Source organism: Sitophilus oryzae, unplaced genomic scaffold, assembly GCF_002938485.1.
Source record: "Sitophilus oryzae breed Bouriz unplaced genomic scaffold, Soryzae_2.0 scaffold_111_pilon_pilon, whole genome shotgun sequence".
NCBI classification, from domain to species: Eukaryota; Metazoa; Arthropoda; class Insecta; order Coleoptera; family Curculionidae; genus Sitophilus; species Sitophilus oryzae.
In genome coordinates, this window is record NW_022145749.1 from 2,692,427 (window position 1) to 2,712,999 (window position 20,573).

General features: G+C 32.3%; 1 protein-coding gene across 4 annotated transcripts in view; it reads right to left on the reverse strand.

Moving 5' to 3' along the window:
• LOC115883894 (glutamine synthetase 2 cytoplasmic-like) overlaps nucleotides 1-20,573 on the reverse strand; it is a 56,595-nt gene that overhangs the window by 13,205 nt on the left and 22,817 nt on the right. For 2 of the 4 annotated variants that reach the window (XM_030902318.1, XM_030902322.1), the window contains exons 2-4: nucleotides 18,001-18,192; nucleotides 12,683-12,857; nucleotides 7,762-8,023 (exon numbers count right to left, since the gene is read on the reverse strand). In XM_030902318.1, coding sequence (XP_030758178.1) covers nucleotides 7,762-8,023; nucleotides 12,683-12,857; nucleotides 18,001-18,184 — 621 coding nt within the window. In that variant the 5' untranslated portion in view covers nucleotides 18,185-18,192. Of the gene's footprint in view, nucleotides 1-7,761; nucleotides 8,024-12,682; nucleotides 12,858-18,000; nucleotides 18,193-20,037; nucleotides 20,186-20,573 lie in introns of those variants that run through there. The other 2 variants (XM_030902320.1, XM_030902327.1) reach the window with 2 other exon arrangements.

Here is a 20,573-nt window from a genome sequence, read left to right on the forward strand (position 1 = left end):
TGGGCCATTTCTGTGGAATATCTTATATGACGATCTATTGAGAATGGAGATGCCAAAGGACGTAACGCTAATTGGATTTGCAGACGACATAGCAATGGTAACAGTTGATAGGAGTGAGGACTGGCTCATGGAAAAAGCTAATCTGGGTCCAATGAGAGTCTTAAACTGGATGGACAAAAATTGTCTCAGTCTGGCACTGGAAAAAACGCAAGCGGTCCTCCTGACTAAAAGGACTAAGTTGAAACCAGTGCATTTTAACCTGCTTGGAACACGAATTGTATCTGGTAGATCATTAAAGTATCTCGGGGTGTGGCTGCACAGCAAACTCACTTTCTCCATACACGGACACCGTACCATAGAAAAAGCGGAAAAAACAATGTCCGCTCTTTCCAGACTTATGCCAACTATAACTGGTCCAAGCGAATCGAAAAGGAAAACACTGGCATGTGTAATGCAATCCCAGATACTCTATGCTGCACCAGTGTGGAATAACGCAACGAATAATAAGGCACTTACCAGGAAACTCACCAGAGTTCATAGGCTAATGTCCATTAGAGTAACTAGGGCCTACAGGACAATCTCAGCTGAGGCAGTCGAAGTGATAGCTGCAAAACCACCCATAGACCTCCTTATCAATGAAAGAGCCAACATATACAACGGACAGGACTGAGCCACGGCGCGAAATTCTCTAATGGCCAATTGGCAGGAGCGGTGGAGGACTAGTACAAAAGGCCGATGGACACACAGGATCATCACAAACATTAGCAACTGGCAGAATAGGCGCTAGGGAGAGGTCGACTACTATCTCACTCAGGCCCTCTCAGGGCACGGCTGCTTCAATGCATTCCTATATAAAAGGAAAAGAGCAAATACGGATAAATATTTTTGCCTGTCCTAATTGGTACGACGCAAGAGAGATATATGAGAAGGAACTGAGGAGGCGGTTTACTCTGGAAAACATTGCCTTGGACATCATGGGAGAAGAAAATGAATGGAAGATGACCTATAATGTTGTACGGACGATCATTAGGACCAAGGAACAGGAAATGAGAACTTTGGGACAAGTGGAATAATAAGCCAGCTACCACGTTGAAGTAATGCGAGAGCAGTTCCAACGTGGAGCATGGATTGGCAAAGGGAGGTTTTTAGTCGGTACAAACCCGACACGGCCTACGACCATCCAACATCGGGTGTCTTTTGAAGATTTTCCCCTCCATAAAAAAAATACATTCTACTAACATTTTTTATGGAATAGAGTAACAACCTTTACACAGTTTATCGTTCTGCATTCTACATTGTAAAAACTAAAATTGACCGTACACAGTACTCAATTCACATTTTTAGATTTCATCAATACACTGCGAAACAGTTAAAAAATCACAAAGTACAGTAGATTCCCTCGTATTGAATAAATATATAAGTATTTTTTAATTTTGCTTTATGTACATATATACTAAGATTTCCGACTAAAGAATTTTTACTAGTAAATACAATTATACCAACATTGATGCAAACTTTTTAGCGGTTACTGTAGATGTTGGTTCAGTTTGATTCAAATAATCGTAACTACTCTTTAAATATTCAGAAGAACATTTGCTTGAATAGACGAATAGAAAATATTATTGCAAAGTAGGAATCACATCGTGTTAAATCGTTCGTGATGGCACAAAACATCATTAATTTAGTGCGTCTTATCTCCCGTTTTCCCAACGATTTAAAAATACACAGTTCATTAAACTGGGCAAGTGTCTAACGACGATAACTATAAAACAATATTTTCCTTGGCATTTTTAGCTATAGCATCGTTTGGAAAATTTTATGTCATACAAGGGTCCCTCGTTTTACGCGGAGGTTTACGTTCCTTGAAAACACAGCGACAGCGAAATAGAGACCGCGTATATGGAAACAATCTTTTTTATTTCATAAACTATACCTACAGAGTGCGTCTTATAAAAAAGCAAATATTTTTAGGGTGGTAGATATATTTCGAATTTAATTAGAGTAACTTTATCTCAGCATATGTTTCGGTTTGTAATTAGGCCTTTTTTAAGAGTTTCTTCAAACTAACCGTCTGGCTAATCAACAATCTTAGATATAAGGAAGAACATAATATTATAATAGTATATTATTCAATGAGCCTATAATTGTGGTTGTTATTCACGCGGATGAGTAAAATACTATACTTTATTCAGCACTATCAAAAAAATTTAGATAATATTAATATAAGTTTTTATTTTTAATGTCAGAAAAATATTGAACGAGTAAAACGAGTGAGTAACATGGAAACAAAACACTGAAATTTTCTTTAACTAGGTAGCTAACTAATTTAGCTTTAACGTACAATCGCATTCCAAGCCGGATTGGATCAAGCACAGCTCTTGTTTGGAGTTTGGATCGAGATATCCGTGGAAGCGGTGAATAATAAAACCATTATTCAGTAGTGAATAATGAATATTATTAGTATTTCATAAACTCATGTATAATAATCAAATTATAGACGAGTTGTGGAAAAAATGTATTAATAATCTCCACGAAAGTTCTGGTCAAGCAACGCATTGTATACCGGGTGCGTCTCAAAAGTGGCTCACCCCTATAACTTTTTTATTTTCTCAGATAAAAAAACGAGATTTGATATATTAGTATATGACATAAATTCGGATTAATTGACGTATTCAATTGTTTTCGGCCACTTCCTGTTTCACCGGAAATGAAACCAAACTACAACTTTTGATTTTTAAATGACACCCTCAGTATTTTTTTACTTTATTCGATAGAAAATAACACTCTGAATAGAATGACATATCATATGTCAACTTGTGACATTTTCGCATATGGTTTATTTGAAATTATAACTTGCGGTTCGTAACAAAAATTTGACTTGAAGTACCAAGTGTGTGGTATCAAATTATTCGTAAAAAATGCTTTTTCCAAATATGCTAATCAGCTACCCTCATTCCATTTGAAAAAACTGAGATATGATTAAAAATACGATTTGGGCATTTTTTAACCGGCCAGGACAAAATACCAAAAACATTAGACGATCAAATCTATTTTTCTAAGGCTCCTTGATTAAGAATTAGTGTTTTTAACATAGCCATGGCACTCTAGATTGAGATTTAAAATATGATTTTTTATTAAGCGAGAATGTCAAAAGTTGACATATGATACATCATCCTATTCAGAATATCATTTTCTATCGAATAATGTAAAAATATACCGGGGATGGCATTTAAAAATCAAAAGTAGTAGTCATTTCCTGTGAAACAGGAAGTGACCAAAAACAATTGAATACGTCAATCAATCCCAATTTATGTCATATACTAATGTTAGTATTTTGGTATTGTAAGATTTGGTATGTACCAAATCTCGTTTTTTTATCTCAAAAAATAAAAGTTATAGGGGTGAGCCACTTTTGAGACGCACCCGGTATTAAATAGTCACACTACTAATGAAGATTCAATAATTAAATTACTACATAGAGAAATAAAATGCCAAACCAAAAACGATAATAATGTAAACCACCAACAAGAATTTCTAAACCCATTTATTATTATTATATTATTGTAAATTCCTTTAAACCCACCCCCATAGTAAATATATACCGTTACAGTGTAGTCAGACGGTTAGTTTTAAGATAAAGAAAGAGATAAAGTTACTCCCATTAAATATGATATACCTAAAAGCGTGTTTCGCAAAGAACCGACCACAGACTCAGTATTACTGTAAACATCTTCTTAGTTATACTAAATTCAAAAAAATTAAAAACACCTTTATTCCTTAACACAAGTCTCCTAGAAAATCAAACTATATATATAAGTACGCCAATGAATCAAGTATCAATATCTACATCTGTCTGTGAAAATCCCCTTATTACAAATATTCCAATCTGTTACTAAATGGTTAAAAATAAACACTTACAGACCTACCTTAAAAATATAGAAAGTCGGTTTAATGCAATTTTTTTACCATTCAAAGTAACTTGCTTGATATTTTAAATAAACTGGTAGCAAATTATGTTTTTTAGAATGTATTATGTTCGAGTCATCGAAAGCGAAATTTTTTAGCAAGATAATAAGCTAAGATAATTTTGTGGAATCTATTCATTTAAACTTGGATTCGTGCCACGAATACGAATATAACTTTTATAGTTTTCAGTAATTCAGAAAATTCTTCAAACACGTACGTTTTATAAGAGAATCAAAGTTCTCAGGATGAAATGTAAATAAGGATCAGCTGATGACGGTACTTGTTTATAAACAAGGTGCTGAAATTCCGGTGAATATTCATTCGTTTTCGTTGATTATATTAGAAGTGATATTTGTTAAAAAGCGTGCGTAATTTGTAGTTGTTCTAAGATTTAACACTTGTAAACAAAAATATTAATAATTGATTCAAGGAATTTTAAATTATCTTTTATTGGCATGAAATAATGCGCTTAGAAATGTCATTTTAATGCTAATGAGCAAAACTATGTAAAAACTTAAATAACTATTTGTAGACCACGATTTTAAATCATAGAATAAATATTAAAAACTGTTTACAGGCATATTTCTATTAAAAATACTCTGGGGTATTTTCTTACTCCCCCTGTACAAACATTAAATATACTAAATTGTAAAATGATAAATTATTGTATAAAATAAGCTAGACAAGACTAGACAAGAGGCTGCCTTACAAGAGCTGTTGAATAGAATTATAGTAGCTGAGAACGAATACGGAATAAACATCAATGTTCGAAAAAACCAAAGTCATGGTAATTTTTAAAGAAGGACATCTCAGCCAACAAACATAAAAGTAAACCACAATCACATAGAAAAATCAAACAAATCAGAGCCTACCTAAGTCAAACAAGTAGTCAAATTCAGGTATCTTGGATGTTAGATCACTGAGGATTCGGATCAAGTTGTAGAGGTTAAAGCTAGCATAGCTCGTAGCACATTCCTCAAAACGTTCTTTTGTAACAACAACATTCTTTTGTAACAAGAGTTAACATTGAACACCCGATATCGTATGGTCAAGTGCTACATTTATTCTGTGCTCTTATACGGAATGGAATCCTAGACCCTGAAAATGACTACAATGAGGAAGATAGAAGCCCTTGAAATGTGGTTATTTCGTCGGATGCTGAGGATATCTTGAACGGAGCACATGTCAAATTACTCCGTACTACATAGCATGAACCCACGAGAGAGAGAGAGAGAGAGAGAGCTTCTAAATATAATAAAGAAAAGAAAATCAGGATACTTTGGTCATATTCTCAGGAACGACAAATACAATCTATTATACCTTATCATCAAAGGTAAAATTGAAGGGAAGCGTGGTCCAGACAGTAGACAGATGTCGTGGATGAGCAACATAAGGGATTTGAAAGGAATGAATGTCCAAAGACTCGTCAGAACAGCAGAAGGACAAGAAGAATTCGCTCTGGTTATCGCCAATCTTCGCTGAGAAGAGGCACCCCAAGAAGTAGAAGCTAGACAAGCTAGATTTGTCACTTTTACGAGTAAATATCATCACTTAAAGTGACAAGTGACATACTCATATGATTTGGAGCCTTTCGTAATACCTCGTATACATATAATAGTGTAATCATATATTATAATAGGGTAGTTGAGTATAAAAAATAATATTTATGCCGTGTCAACATCAAACAAATTCACCATAGTTGTCTATTAAATATAAAAGTTCTTAAAATCCGCCGATAGTTCTAGCAATTATTAGAAAAATAGAGGAATATAAAATTCTATTTGTATTCTATGATACACTAATGTGATGCGTGTCATATAAGCGGACTTTAACTTAAATAAATTATAAGCCTATAAGTCCAAATGTCGTTTCACTGCTATGTTAATTTTTAATACAATCTGTGTTCAGACCGGCTTTATAAATAATCGATCGCTGTTTATAAAAAATTAACTTTCGTCTAGGAATATTGATTAATTATTGTGTTACATAATAACACATCCATTAAAAACGTATCTTTTTATTGATTGTCATTTTTAATTAATGACTTATCTATATTATTAACTACAATCTTACTAATCCACTAATGTAGAAAAACCGGTCTTTTTTATTTTAACAATAATTGTCAATTTGCCTTTTTCGGAAGCTAACTTATGCAAATGCAATAATAAACGTTTATACAAGGTGTTCTACGGATTAGAGTATATTAAATATAATAATCTTTTAGAAAATTTAGATATTAATAAAGGCGGATTTCCAGCGAACAGACAATATCGTGACAAAACAGCAACTGTAGTTTTCAAAACGAGAATCATTTTGGATTTTTAGGATCGGTTGGTTTTACTGGTGCGTTTCGACTTGAGCACGCACGCATTTATCCTCCGCGAATGCTCAAGTGTAAACGGCTGTGCGCGCACGCTCACTCTGAATCTGTCTGTGCGCGAGAAGCCGCGAACATGAGCCGTCTGGTGTCGGTTTTTGGTCCGTGCTCAAAGGGATTGTGCGCGAACGCTCAGTTTGTACCGGCAATTTGTTTTGTCTGCGTTCGTGCGTGCGTGTGTGATTTTTTTTCGTTTTCTTTATTAAAATTATGGAGTGGATCAATGAATATTCGTTATTATTAATTGAAGAATATGAAAAGTTGCCTATATTATGGGATGTTAAACATTCTTTGTATTATTAAAAAATAAAAAAACGCATGGCAAGATCTTGTAAATAAAATTAATATTGAATATGTCGATATTAATGAAATTGCTATTCAAAAAATTTGTAGCTTTTGTTCGTAATTTTTGGTGTTATTAAATTTTGTAAATAATCAAAGTCGGGTCTGGTCATTCTTGTAAAGTTTTTGAACTGATCCGCCCTCCTCAGACACTAAGTTGTTGCAGTAAATTATATCGATTTCTAAAAATTTGGGTTTGCCACCAGCAACGATGTTTTCGATTTTTCCCCTTTTTAATAATTAAGCTGTGCATAACAATGACTGCAGCCTCGACTATTTCTTGGTCCTCCATTATTTTCGCCAACACAACTCTGCTGTGCGCGCACAAATGGATCACTTCATTCGTGGAAAAATAAGTTTTTAATTTGAACGGAGCCGAACGAATGCCGTGCGCGCACTCTCAGCTCGTGCGTGCTCAAGTCTAAACGCACCATAATAAAAATGAATGTGTCTTCTACGCAAAATTTTAGTGTCTTCTTCAAAAGCGAATAGCTCCAACAAAAATAAAGCTATTATGAACCGATGAACCGAAAAACAAAGTATCGAGAAAGGATGTACCTTGTACCTACATGATAAAATAATATTTTGAAATTCGTTGCTGTCTTAACATATTCCACAGAGTGTTTGAAACTTTCACCAAAAAAGCAACATTTTCTTATTTTTAATTTAGAAAGATGTACTAAAAAGTCAAATAATTTAGCTACATACTGCTTAAAATATCATCAAAATCGGCCCACTAGAACTTTAAAATATATCAAAATTTTAAGTAGTAGTAGTAGAGTGTAGATAGATGTAAACATTTTAGTTCAGTAACAGAGAATGCAAGTGGTATAAAACCCTAGGACTTTAATTTTTAATGTAAAAACAGGCTAAAAACTCAAACAATTTAGATACGACTTGTTCAAAAAATCATCAGTTTCGATCCACTAGAATAAAATATATTGAATATTAAAATATATGAAAATTTGAATGTGTTCGTTTTTCATGCAGTGTAGACATCATTCGATATTCATTCATTTTTTGTTTCAACTGTTGTCACCTGATATTTTAGGAAATTAAAGTACAATTGTATTTACCTGTGCGGGCATAACTTCTGCATTAGTACCAGCAACCTTGATGCCAGCGTACAAGCACGCTCTGTAATGAGACTCAACAATATCTCTAGCGTAGACTTTGTTGGCGCCTACTCCACAGTAGTAGGGCCCCTGTGGACCGGGGAACCCGTTCTTAGGCCAACCCAGAGGCCTCAAATCCATATCCAGTAGTGTGTATTCCTGTTCGATACCGAACCAGGGATGGGTGTCTTTCGCTGCTTGCATCGCTTCGAAGCAAGAAGCTCTACAAGAATAATTTATGTCAGATATGGTTACGTGTAAGACAATGATTAGTCAAGTAGAAAAGTAGAAAAAAGTCGTTACTTAGTGATATTAATAATAACAATAATTAGGAGTACAAAAATATACAAAAATTTTCCTGCGGAAATGCGTCATTTTCATTTTTCGGATTTTGGTATAGCCGAAATCTGTTACATCAAAACTAGTCTTCGGGGCGTGTTTTAGACATTTTTCTAAACATAAAAACACAAAAAAGTGTCTGCGGAATTTTTTTATTTTTATTTTACATAAAAAAATGCTTTGACTTTAGAATAGCCGAAATCAGTTACATGAAAAATGAACTTATATTTGTTTTATACGAGCCTTTACGAGCAAAAAAATACAAAAAAATTCTTGCGGAAATATGTCAATGTCATTTTGTGCACTTTATTTTTCATACATTTTTCAGTTTAGAAGCTTACAGGACCCGGGAACGAATAGGGGTGCTGAGTTTGTAAACGCTTCTAAAAGGGAAAAATATATTTATTTTTTATATAACTGATTTCAGCTATTCTAAAGTCTATTAAATTTCCTCAGAAAATAGATACAGTTTATTTCCGCAGGAAAATTTTTATTTTCCTCAATTCGTGAATGCTTCTAAAAGGCAAAAATATATTTATTTTTATATAACTGATTTCAGCTATTCTAAAGTCTAATAAATTTCCTTAGAAAATGAAAACAGCTTATTTCCGCAGGAAAATTTTTGTGTTTATATGTTCAGAAAAATATTAAAAATAAAACGCAAAATGTATTATTTTATAGCAGATTTCAGTTATTCTAAAGTGTGAAATTTGGAAATTACGCATTTCCGCAGGAAAATTTGTGTTTTTACCGTGGTTCACAGTAGCTTTTTAAAGACAATTTTTTTTTTTCTAATAACTGATTTCAGCTAAACGAAAGTTGACCCCATCATTATGTATGTCGGTAAGATTGTAATATTCTATACTGGCTATACGCGACATTAAAAATATATAACAATAATAAATTTAAGTAAGTGCGCAATCAAAAAATATCAACCAACAACAGGTTGCATTATTGAATCCTGAACTATAGGAATTGGAGTACTGAACTGGGAAATCGCGGTTCCGAAAGTACCGGGAATTCCCGGTTTTTTGGGTCTCCAACCGAAAGCTTTGGGTCTCAGTAACAATAATTAAAAAATCTTTTTTTTGTTGTAGATACTTTTTCCTTTGATACTTTCTAGCGGTCGAAATCAAACTCTTCTAAATAAGTAGCAATGCTATTTCTTATTGTTCCTACTTCTGTTCTATTTTGAAATATACGTCGTTATCATCATTTTCAGCTTGTTCAAACATTTCCAATTATGGTGTAGCCTCTCTCAAATATTTAGATACTCTCTTTGTAGTTGGATCAGGAGTTGAACCCATTGTTGTCTATTGTTGGGTATGCGGGCCCAAGTTATCCCTGCAAATTTCGTAATATCATGGTCCCATCTCAGGTTCGGTCTTCTTCTAGGTCTGTGAATTCCTCGTGGGTACCATGCTGCAATTTTTGTGGTCCATCTGTTGTTCGTTCTTTTTGCCAGGTGTCCTGCCCATTGCCATTTGAGGGATTTGACTCTGTGGATGACTTCTATTACCTAGGTCTTTTGTCGTATCCATCTATACTTTTACGATCTCTCTTGGTTATTCCCAGCATCTTTCGTTCCATTGAGTATTGTGCGACCTGCAGTTTCCTTATGATGTGCGTTTTAAGTGTTCAGGTTTCGCATTCGTAAGTCACGACTTACTTAAGTATTACTTGTCCCAAATATATATATGTATTTTAATTTATGTATTTTATTTTTAAACTGAGTCAAAATGATTTTTAAAATGGGTAGTTTAGAATTCGAGAAAAGTAACTTTCTTGAAATAGGTTTGTAGGTTTCTTGAAGTAGGGCTCTGGAAACGTTCTATCCTGTTCTAATCTTTATAGAATTAGTGTTAATAAATGACGCCTTGAGATTGACCTCGCCAAAATTATCATTGATTGTCATTCTCCAGCTGTCTTTGACGCTGTCATACGGTCTGTCATGTTATGTTTTTATGGGCTTTTGCATTTTCAATTAAAAGATGTATTCAAATTTAGATAAGTTTGTAAGTTCGTTTATGTTGTTTGGTGTGAACTTTAAGTTACCTATATTATTTTTTTTGCTTGCGTTCGGGTTTGTGCGTTGATTTTCTCATGACTGATTACTTAATAAAACTTGATGTTATTTTCATTAAAAAACTCAATTTTTTTTTATCGATTTTACCTTTCACAACCATGCTTTGATTGTTGATTGACAAACTGGAACATCAATGAATAAAAATTATCTAGTACCGAAAGTATCGAGAAAACCGAAAAATCTCAGTTCCTTAAAGGCGCGATACCGAAATTTCCGGCTCCAAACAGTTCCGGTTCCGCAAACCCTAATAGGAATCATGGGTAGCTACCAACGTTATTCATAAATATGCATACAGTAGTAAAGAAAGTTCCAATTCTACACAGGGTCAGTCTTAAATAAATGCAGGTAGTTTCAGAACTGGTACATCTCGATAAAAGATATATTACAGTTGAGGGTTGGAGCCTTTGGTGTTACACAGCAAAATAAAAACACTAAATCACCACAATACACCAAAACACTTTTCGCTAACCATGTTAGCATCATCAGCAGATGATTATAAACTGAAGTTTATAATCATCTGCTGATGATGCTAACATGGTTAGCGAAACGCGCGTCCAGTGTAAAAGCAAAAGTGTTTTGGTGTATTGTGAAAAGATATATATTTTCTCTTTGTTGTTTTTAAAATATATCCAAAATGGGCCGAGATATTTTATTTTGAAAATAAAAAAATACATTTTCTAGTTTAAATGTTGAGAACCACTAGATTTTTTCTGTTTTTATTCCTCTAAACTTAACCTACTGCTTGCCATATTATCAAGTAATAATGTTTTTTAACTGAAAAAAAATGTAAAAAATCAATTTTTTTAGAAACAAAATATTCAACATTTTTCGCGAATAAAAACCCATTGACGTGTTCGAAAGATATCAACCTTAAAATATTTGTAGTTATTTAAGACTTGCCCTGTATATTATATAGAATTTCTCACGTTGTAAATATGTATGTCCAATCTCTATGTTGATTTAATGAATGTGAAATAATTTCGTGTTATCAGTATAAACCGATATACTACTGGAATGTATTTTTTAAAAATAGTAAAAAACAATAATTGAAGTTAATTGAATCTGATTAATATATGACGTCAATTTATTTCCAAAAACTACTCAAAACTGGATCCAAGTTAAAAATCTAGAGCGTGTCAATATTAGACTAGTATATCGTGTTATTACTGTAAACATTAAATATTTATAGCAAAAGAATCAATTAACAACGTATAGGAAGAACTTAAAAATAAGCTTATCTAATGTTAGCATATTTATATGAGCTATTAATTAAGCTTATCCTGTAACTCCTTTGTTAACAAGATATCCATTTCAAAAATTATTATCACTAGATTTATGATTGCAGTTTATTATTTTTCCTGTAATACTATTTCCTATATTCTGGAACTAAATAAAGTATAACTACTTACAAATCAAAATACAATTATTAAAATTACATTTTTGAAAAAAACTTAGTTTGTTGAAAACCAATGTTAAACACTAAGTAGCTTAAGGAATATATCCATTTAAGTTTCAAGATATCGATCGATACAATAATACCATGTTACAAATTAAAACAACAATAACAAGGAATAAATTAAAAAGAAGTTAAAATATAGTTAAGTGTTATCGACATAGTTAGTTTGTGCATTATAGTTATTCGATGAGAAACCTATTTCAATAATTTTTGAACAACTGATTTTTGAAAAGATTTACTATTTTAATATTTTAATGATTAATGCCATTAAAGCTTTACTTTTATTCCCGATCTAGGCTTTTATCAGAATCTAAATTAATAAAATTTTAAATTTCATTATCAACAATTATTAAAATAATACACACACACACACACACACAATCAAATAAATAAACTTAATCACAAATCTAACAATTATTATGATTTTCGTCATTTTGCCGACTTAACTTGCAGATCATCATCATGATTTAAATAAAAAATATAGACTTAAGTCATAAAGACGACTTAAATTTCCTTATCTTGATTTAAATTTTACGAAAATGAGTTAAAAGAAAAATGATTTATATCAAAGATTTAGATCGATTAAACTTTATGTTTAGATTTAAATCATTTTATTTTAGAATTGACTTTAATGTCTATTTCAAACCGATTTGTTGCAGCTCTTGATGATGGATGATAAGGCTTTCGTTTTAGCGAGATATTCATTCAGAATTTAAAAAGGTATTTTGGTAATTTATGATGGATTTGTATAAATTAGAACTGTAACACCAAAGGTTCGAAACTATTTGATTTTATGTCACAAAAACTGGTATTAATAAACTTATTAAATCCTATGACTGGTATTAAAAGACAGCACGATTTCAACAAACGATGTCCAAAAATTGACAGAAATAGCAACTTACTTTAAAACTAAAGTTAAAAATAGTAACTGTCACTCATATATTTTCATTTCTAATCATTGTGTCAAGTAAAATTTACTGTTGTTCAAATGATTAACTTACCTTTTATTTGTATCCGTTGGTTTTTTGTTGTATCTGTAGGTATCACAAAGAACCAATTTATTGTTTCCTCTGATGAAAGGATCATTAAATATGGCTACTGGATAAAGGTATGTATCCGAATTGGATCCTTCTGCTTGATATGTTGAGCTACCATCGTAGTTCCAGATTGGAAGTTCTGTAAACATTTGATGTGTTGGCACAGTGCAACTGATTTGGTGGAAATATAATTCCCATATTTTAACAGCCAGTCGACTTATAACTTACGATCACTTATATGGAACTCGGGTATTCAAAAACGGGTTCGCGGGTATTCAAAAACTAGTAAAGTCGACTGGCTGTCTAATGAATAGGCTGTGCTATTACCTTAATTTAACAGGTTATTTAGGATATACATATTTTATTTCAAGTATGATCGACGTCAAAGACGGCTTAACAATAATTAAGGCGTCAAGTTGCAAAACCCGTTTTATCTCAAAAAAGTTGTTTTGAGAAAATAGGCAATAATTGTTTTAGCAAATGTTTGAAGCGTTATTTTACAAAAAAACGTGTCCATTGAGTGCAATCATTGTTTTGTATCTAGTTTTTCTAGAAACAAAAGTTAATATTTATTTTTTAAAGAGAAAAAACACAAACATAATTTGTTTAAGGCGGGTTTTGTTGCAGTGCGATGCATATTGCCGGTTTTGCTACACCACAATATTTGCATCCTAACTTGATTTATTAGATATGCAAATATTATAATTAATAAATCAATAATTCCTTAAAATAAAATCAGTAATTCCTTAAAACTAGGAAAGGATTTGAAATCGACAAGACGTCAGTAGTAATGTTATACTTGTGTAAAAAACCTCTAAAAAATATGGGATTTGCAACAATAATGACAAGAAATAGCAAATATAAGTGGATAAGACGGATTTTGCTGTAGTAACGTACCTAATTTGTAGTGAATTTTATATAGGAATAGGCGACTTTTGCTGCAGTTTTTTACAACACCATTTAATAATCATTTTTACACAATATCAAAATAAATTACAACCTTCTTAACGCCAACTGGCAGTAAGCGCCATTAAAAAATTAAGAAGAGTACGGGACTAGGAAATGACATCTAAGGGTTGATATTATCTCCAAAGTTGTCATCGATTGTCATTTCCCAGCCGTCTTTAACGCCGTTTTTTAGATTGTATAGTTGTATAGTTGCAATTGAAGGGTCCAGGGGAAAACATGATAACCGCCATTTTACTAAATTTACAGGAGAGCACCGGAAGTCTGGTGGTTATCATGTTCTTTCCGTGTATTCCACATTTTTACTAGGCATATATCATAGGATTAAAAAACTTATTGCCCTGCAGAATTTATACATTTTGTAGTGACCAGTTAGACCTACTATAATATTGTAAAATCCTAAAATTAAGAAATTAGCGCTTATCAAGTTATTCCCCTGAATCTTTCACGAACGGAAAGGACTAAAATTCTTCTGGACCCTTCAATCCAAAGTATGTAGAATAAAAAATGAATCTATGGATTCTCAACGCCAATTTACCTTTACATATTCTCAACCCCAACCAATTTAGTGCTTGTAACTAACTACACACAAAATATATATTATTTAAAGTTTCTTTTAATAATAGTGCCGATTCCTCGAAAATTACAGTAACAAACCAGCTATAAAGGTTTTATAAACATTTATTTAAGAATAATAACTATGTTTAATCAATTATGTTTTAAGACTAAGTTCATTTTTTTATGAAGCAAATATTGTAGAAAGATATATCGGTATTACAGTTTCCAAGAATTTTAAGATGAGTTTACAAGAGCTAAAAATAACCCTTGATATCACACATAATATAATATGTTACCTGTGATAATATCTATTGTTAAAATTATATTAATTCGAAATTTAAATATAATAAATTTCTGGATATAATAAAACAACGTGATTTTTTAAGTTTAAAACAGCTGGTAATACTTTTATTGACGTTAATGAAACGTTATCTCGTTAAAACAAATATAAATCATATTTCACATTATGTATATTTTTAATTTCTGAACATAAAGATACGAACAATTCTAAATTTATCTTATCCATATTCAAATATATGTAATATTAATTTCAAAATTTATTATTGGATTCCCCCCACACTTCAAATAATGTTTAAGGTACATTCAGGCTGAGAGCGTCGAGCGTCGCGTCCGCCCCATTGATCTCGAACCCCGACGCTCAGCGGACGCTAGCGCAACGCCAAACGCGACGCTGTCTGCCTGAACGGTCTTGTTTAGTGAATTGATGCCATCTGGACACGCGGATGCGACGCAAACGCGACGCGACGCGACGCTCGACGCGATCAGCCTGAATGCACCTTTACAGTTTAAATATTTTTTAATAAACTTTGCTTCAGATAACGCTATAATAATATAAGTGTATATTTTAATTCAAAAAAGACAGTATCTATCTTTCAGAGACATAATTTTTCAAGTGATTTATTTTTTCATATTGGATATTTCTATTACAAATTATCTGAAACGTTCATTACACTGATCATGTGATCTTTATTATCAATAATATAAAATATGTTACTGATAATGTAAACAAGTAGGTAGGTACCTGATTATACAAAGAGAGATGATATTAGGTATATTTTTGTATTATTAAGATTATTCCAAAAAGTCATACCTAAAATATATTAGAGTATTATTTTTCAAGATTTTGACAATTAATATAAAAAAAAAATATTTAATAAAAGCAATCAAATTCCATGTGCAACGATCTTGTTGTCGCTAGTTAAAGGGTCAACAAGCTAGAAGAACAGAGGCATCGACATTTTTGTAGTTGCCATGATATATTTAATTTTTTTAATTTAATAGTGGTACTCGAAATAAAACAAGAGAGAGATAGCAATACTTTTAGTCTTTTCATAATTCTATTGTTTCTTTTATTATCAATCACGACCTACTAATAAAAATTATATTTTAATGAAAACTTTTAAACTTCGCAGTAAATAGTTTTTTAATTATTTATTTTTTAATTATTCGTGTATTTATGAGTAAATATACAAAGATGTGGTTTTCACTGTGTTACTTTTTTATGAAGGCTGCTGATACATATTTGTCCTAGACTCCTTAGTTTCTGAAAAACAGAGCAAATTTGAAAATGTTGCATTTTTGACGCTCTTCGTATCTTGGTTATATTATAATTTGTCGAAAGGTAAAAATTGAGTCCCGTAGAATATTTTATGTAGAAACCAGTGGCGGCGTAACTGTTTTAAACATAAACTTAAGTTTGTTGAATCGAACACTCTGTATATTATTATTTTTATTTTATTTGCCTTGTCATGAGCTTTCTAAAAATATAATATATTCTATGCTTATTTTCATAAACAAGATAAGCAATGCATTTTTTAAACTTTTAACATATACCGGGTGCGTCTCAAAAGTGGCTCACCTCTATAACTTTATTATTTTTTGAGTAAAAAAAACGAGATTTAGTATGTTAATATATGACATAAATTAGGATTGATTGACATATTCAATTGTTTTCGGTAACTTCCTGTTTTACCGGAAATAACTACAACTTTTGATTTTTAAATGGCACCCTCGGTATTTTTTTACTTTAATCGATAGAAAATAACACACGCTGAATAGAATTTCATATCATAAGTGACCAAAAATTATTGAAATCGTCAATCAATCCTAATTTATGTCATATACTACCTACTACAATATTACATACCAAATCTCGTTTTTTTATGTGAAAAAATAAAAAAAGTTATAGGAGTGAGTCGCTTTTGAGACGCACCCAGTATATATAAACCTATTTTAAGAGGGTATTACCCTCGGTATTACCATTTTATTTAACTTAATTTAACCAGATAATCTTGCTATCCTTTTTCCATCATTTTCTCTTAATAAACTGCACTGAAAATAAGCTTGTGCAACTTTTAGATAACATTCAGTCAGAGTTATTGAGAATTCTGAAGCAATTTTGTGCAGTAATTCTACACACAGAAACTAGCGTGGAATAGTCAATAATGGAAATTTAACGTCGAATAAATTATTCGATTGTTTTGATTGCCTCTTTTCAACCGGCCGCCTAAGTTAAATAATACATTTTTTACCTTGTTTATTAAAATAAGTATAGAGTATGTTATATTTTTAAAAAACTCCCATAACAAGGCAAATAACATAAAAGAAAGCAATAAACAGTAATGTTTTTTTATCCCATTTAAAATATACATTTTGGATATATTTATGGAATGAGAGCTCGAAGCAAAAATCTAGATACTCCACTGAATTCTACCTGAAAAACTCTATGGGACTCAGCTTTCACCTTTTCGATAAGTTAGAAGATATCTGAGGTACAAAGAGGGTCGAAAAATGCAACATTTTTAATTTTGCCCTGTATTTCGAGAACTGAGAAGGCCAGGAGAAATTTGTGTGTAGCATCTTTAGTTTCATAACAAAATAGCACAATGATGTGAAAACCGCATATTTGTAGCTTTACTCCCTGAGCTCTACTCCCTGAGAAAGCCTGCGATATTCGGACACCCTGTACGAGTCATTAATACACACCGCCGGCGCCGGGAATAGAGAAGAAATAAAAAATTATATCGCAACATCCATTAATGGCTATGTATTCGAAAAAGAAGTCAAAGTAATCTTGCAATCATGGATTAATAATAGTGATGGGAAAAACCGATTAACTTCAATAATCGAGTACCCGCGTTTCAAGCAATTGCAATAACCGAGCAATTGTTCGAGCGAAATATCGCTCGTATTTAAAAATACGTTTTTTCGCCCGTCGCTTGTTGTAAGTACTCGTTAACGCCAAGCGCCAATCAGTAAGTTGCGTGCGCAGGGCACATATTCTTTCGGTGATGAATGGCAAGTAGCAAGCGACGAGCGATTCGCTTGATCGCTTGCTTTAGTTTTTAGTTTATTTCAAAGCATTGTCGATGTAGGTCGTAAAATTTTGTCCCTCGGATACGCAAAAGATAAATATATAACGGCGTTGTATAAATTTGGTACCTGCAATGTATGTAGAAAATTTGCTCGGCTTTTTATCGAGTATGTTACATTAAAATCGGATTTCAATTTATTTCATGCTAGGATCGCTTGCGTTCGTCGCTCGTTCACTTGCATCGCTCGTTCATAATCGAGCGGTGTCGGTTATTTCAATAATCGCGTACTCGAGAGAGTTTTCGCTCGAGTTATCCCATCACTAATTAATAAGGCACTTAAATCCGGTACCTTTTCTATAAAAGGAATGTTAGGAGCGAAATTTACAAAATATAATAAAATTACTATACAAAGTATTTTCTTACCTTCAGGTTTGGTTGGTACAAAATCCAAAGTTTTCGTTTTCCCTCTGAGTCCTTCTCCTGTACCGTCGATCCAGATATAAGTGGCCTGGCATACTCCGTCGGGAAGAGGCAGTTTCATGTATTCGGCTAATACTGTTTTATTTAAGGCCGCATTTGGCGAGTGTTCTAAAGTTGGATTAGGCATGTTTTATCCTGCAACCAAACGCGCCAGATAATTTGTGAAAGTTGGGAATCATTTGACATTTATTATAATTTGCAATGGAATCATTCGCTAATACTGAACGTAAAATTCGGAGCTTTTGTGATAAAACACTGGTATGATGGTATTCCTGCAGTAATTTTTTAAACAACTGCTATTTACTGCCTGTGAAGTCTAAAAGACATTATAAAAAATTATTTGTCTAGTGTAATAAATTTGTTTTATAAACAATAATAACAATATAGTGGATAAAATTATCAGTTTAAACGCTTCATATGATTGGATAAAACTCCTACTATTGTAACTGTGGATGTAGATAAAATATTTTACTATTATAATTATTACAGTATTTAAATTTCGACATTAATTTTGCATATTACCTACATATACATATACACTCAGATGCGAGGGGTGTCTCACTATTGGAATTACATGTACATTTTCTTGGCAGTCGCTGGCAGTCATTGGCAGTCTTATGGCAGTCGCCTATAATAATTACATGGCAGTCATAGGCAGTCTTCTTCATAGTCATTGGCAGTCGCTTAGCAGCGGAAGGATATTTTGGCAGTACATGTACATTTTTTACTCGAGTGAGACACCCCTCGCTCAGATGCAAAAAATGCAACGTAGAAATTTTTGGTGAAATTTAAAGTGTTATATTTTTGTTATTTTTAGCCCGATTTTCATGAATTTTTTAGCAAGCTGTATATAATTATATCAACTTTAATTCGTAAACTCAGTTTTTTTATTAAATTTAGTATTTGGCATAATATAATACAGGATTAATTGAGGGGTGCTTTTTTACCCTAACTTTAAAACACCCTGTGTAATAATGTCGTGTGTAAATTTTCCTAAAATATAATTTTACGGTCGGAACCATATCTCAGTGGCATTTTGTTTTTTGGATCATGTGAATACATGCTTAGGTTAATTTTTAAAAGTGAAATGATCTTGCCACCAACAATTTGCAATTTTTTCCGTATGACAAGTTATTTTTCAGTATGGCAAGCCGGCTTTGGTGATTATTGTGAACTATATACGAACTGTCCATCATGTTCGACGTTTGGGAAATGCTTGGCAGGAGGGTTAGAGGTCGCGAGGCGGTACCAGCTTCATTAAATGAACTTGGCTTGGTTCTTAAAGATATATGCAGCCTCAATGACAGTATAAACGAAGGTATGCAGGCAGTTATAGTGTGGTTATAGCAGCCAAGGGAGGCATCACAAAGTATTAGGGTATATTTTACAATTTGTTTTTCTGTTTGTAGACTTGCTATACTACTAAAAAAACACGACTGTATCGTTAGTCTTTAACGTATTTTTATTTAGTATAGAGTATCCAGTGGCAGCGTAATATTACGTTACGACAACAATCTCCAAAACCATCTCGGCATATTAACAAATGACACCAAAAAGTAATAATAGATTGAAAAAAATGCAAATTGGTCGCGATCAGTTCATTTCGCTCTTAATAATTAACCGAAGGATGTATTGACATGAATCAAAAAACAAAATTCTCAGGTTCTGACAGTAAAATTATATTTTAGGAAAATTTACATACGAAATTATTGCACAGGGTGTTTTAAAGTTAAGGTAAAAAAACAACACCTCGATTAACCCTGTATAATATGCCAAATACTAAAGTTTATAAAAAACTTAGTTTACTACAAATGATATTGTTGATAAAGTTGATATAATTATATACAGTTTGCTAAAAAAATCATGAAAATAGGGTTAAAAATAACAAAAATATAACACTTTAAAAATTTGACCAAAAATTTCTCCGTTGCGTTTTTTGCATCTGAATGTATTACATATAATAACTTATGTCGTACTTACTAACCACCGCACAATAGTAAATTATCACAATCACAACGAATTTCTAATACTGCATCCGCAAACTAGACTAACTGTGCAACTACTAAAATATGAAACCTCCTATTGTATGAACACTTTACTATCTTTAACATTTACGAAATATAAACAAATAAACCCTAACGCGATAAACCGTTGGCTAATAGCTCATTAAGTTTTAATCTTTTCGAAATTTCTATCATACTACGAACGAAACCACTTTAAAAATGTATTTTAAATTGGTCAAGAAAAATATTTCATTGCTTAATTATTAGATAATGAAATGCGTGTCACGTCAAGAAAGAATAAACAAATTTAAATATCGATTAAAGTGATGGAAGTTGGTAGGCGTCTGAGAAAATCGTTTATAATTGGCAAAATCTCAGATATACATAAAGGTGAGTCGAAAATAAACCAAAGGCAGTGAATGGAACGAAGTGCGACAGAAACAACTCCGCTGTCATCTTTTTACTTGAGTTTTATTGATATTTTTAGATATCGAGTCATTGCTTTCTTGGAGG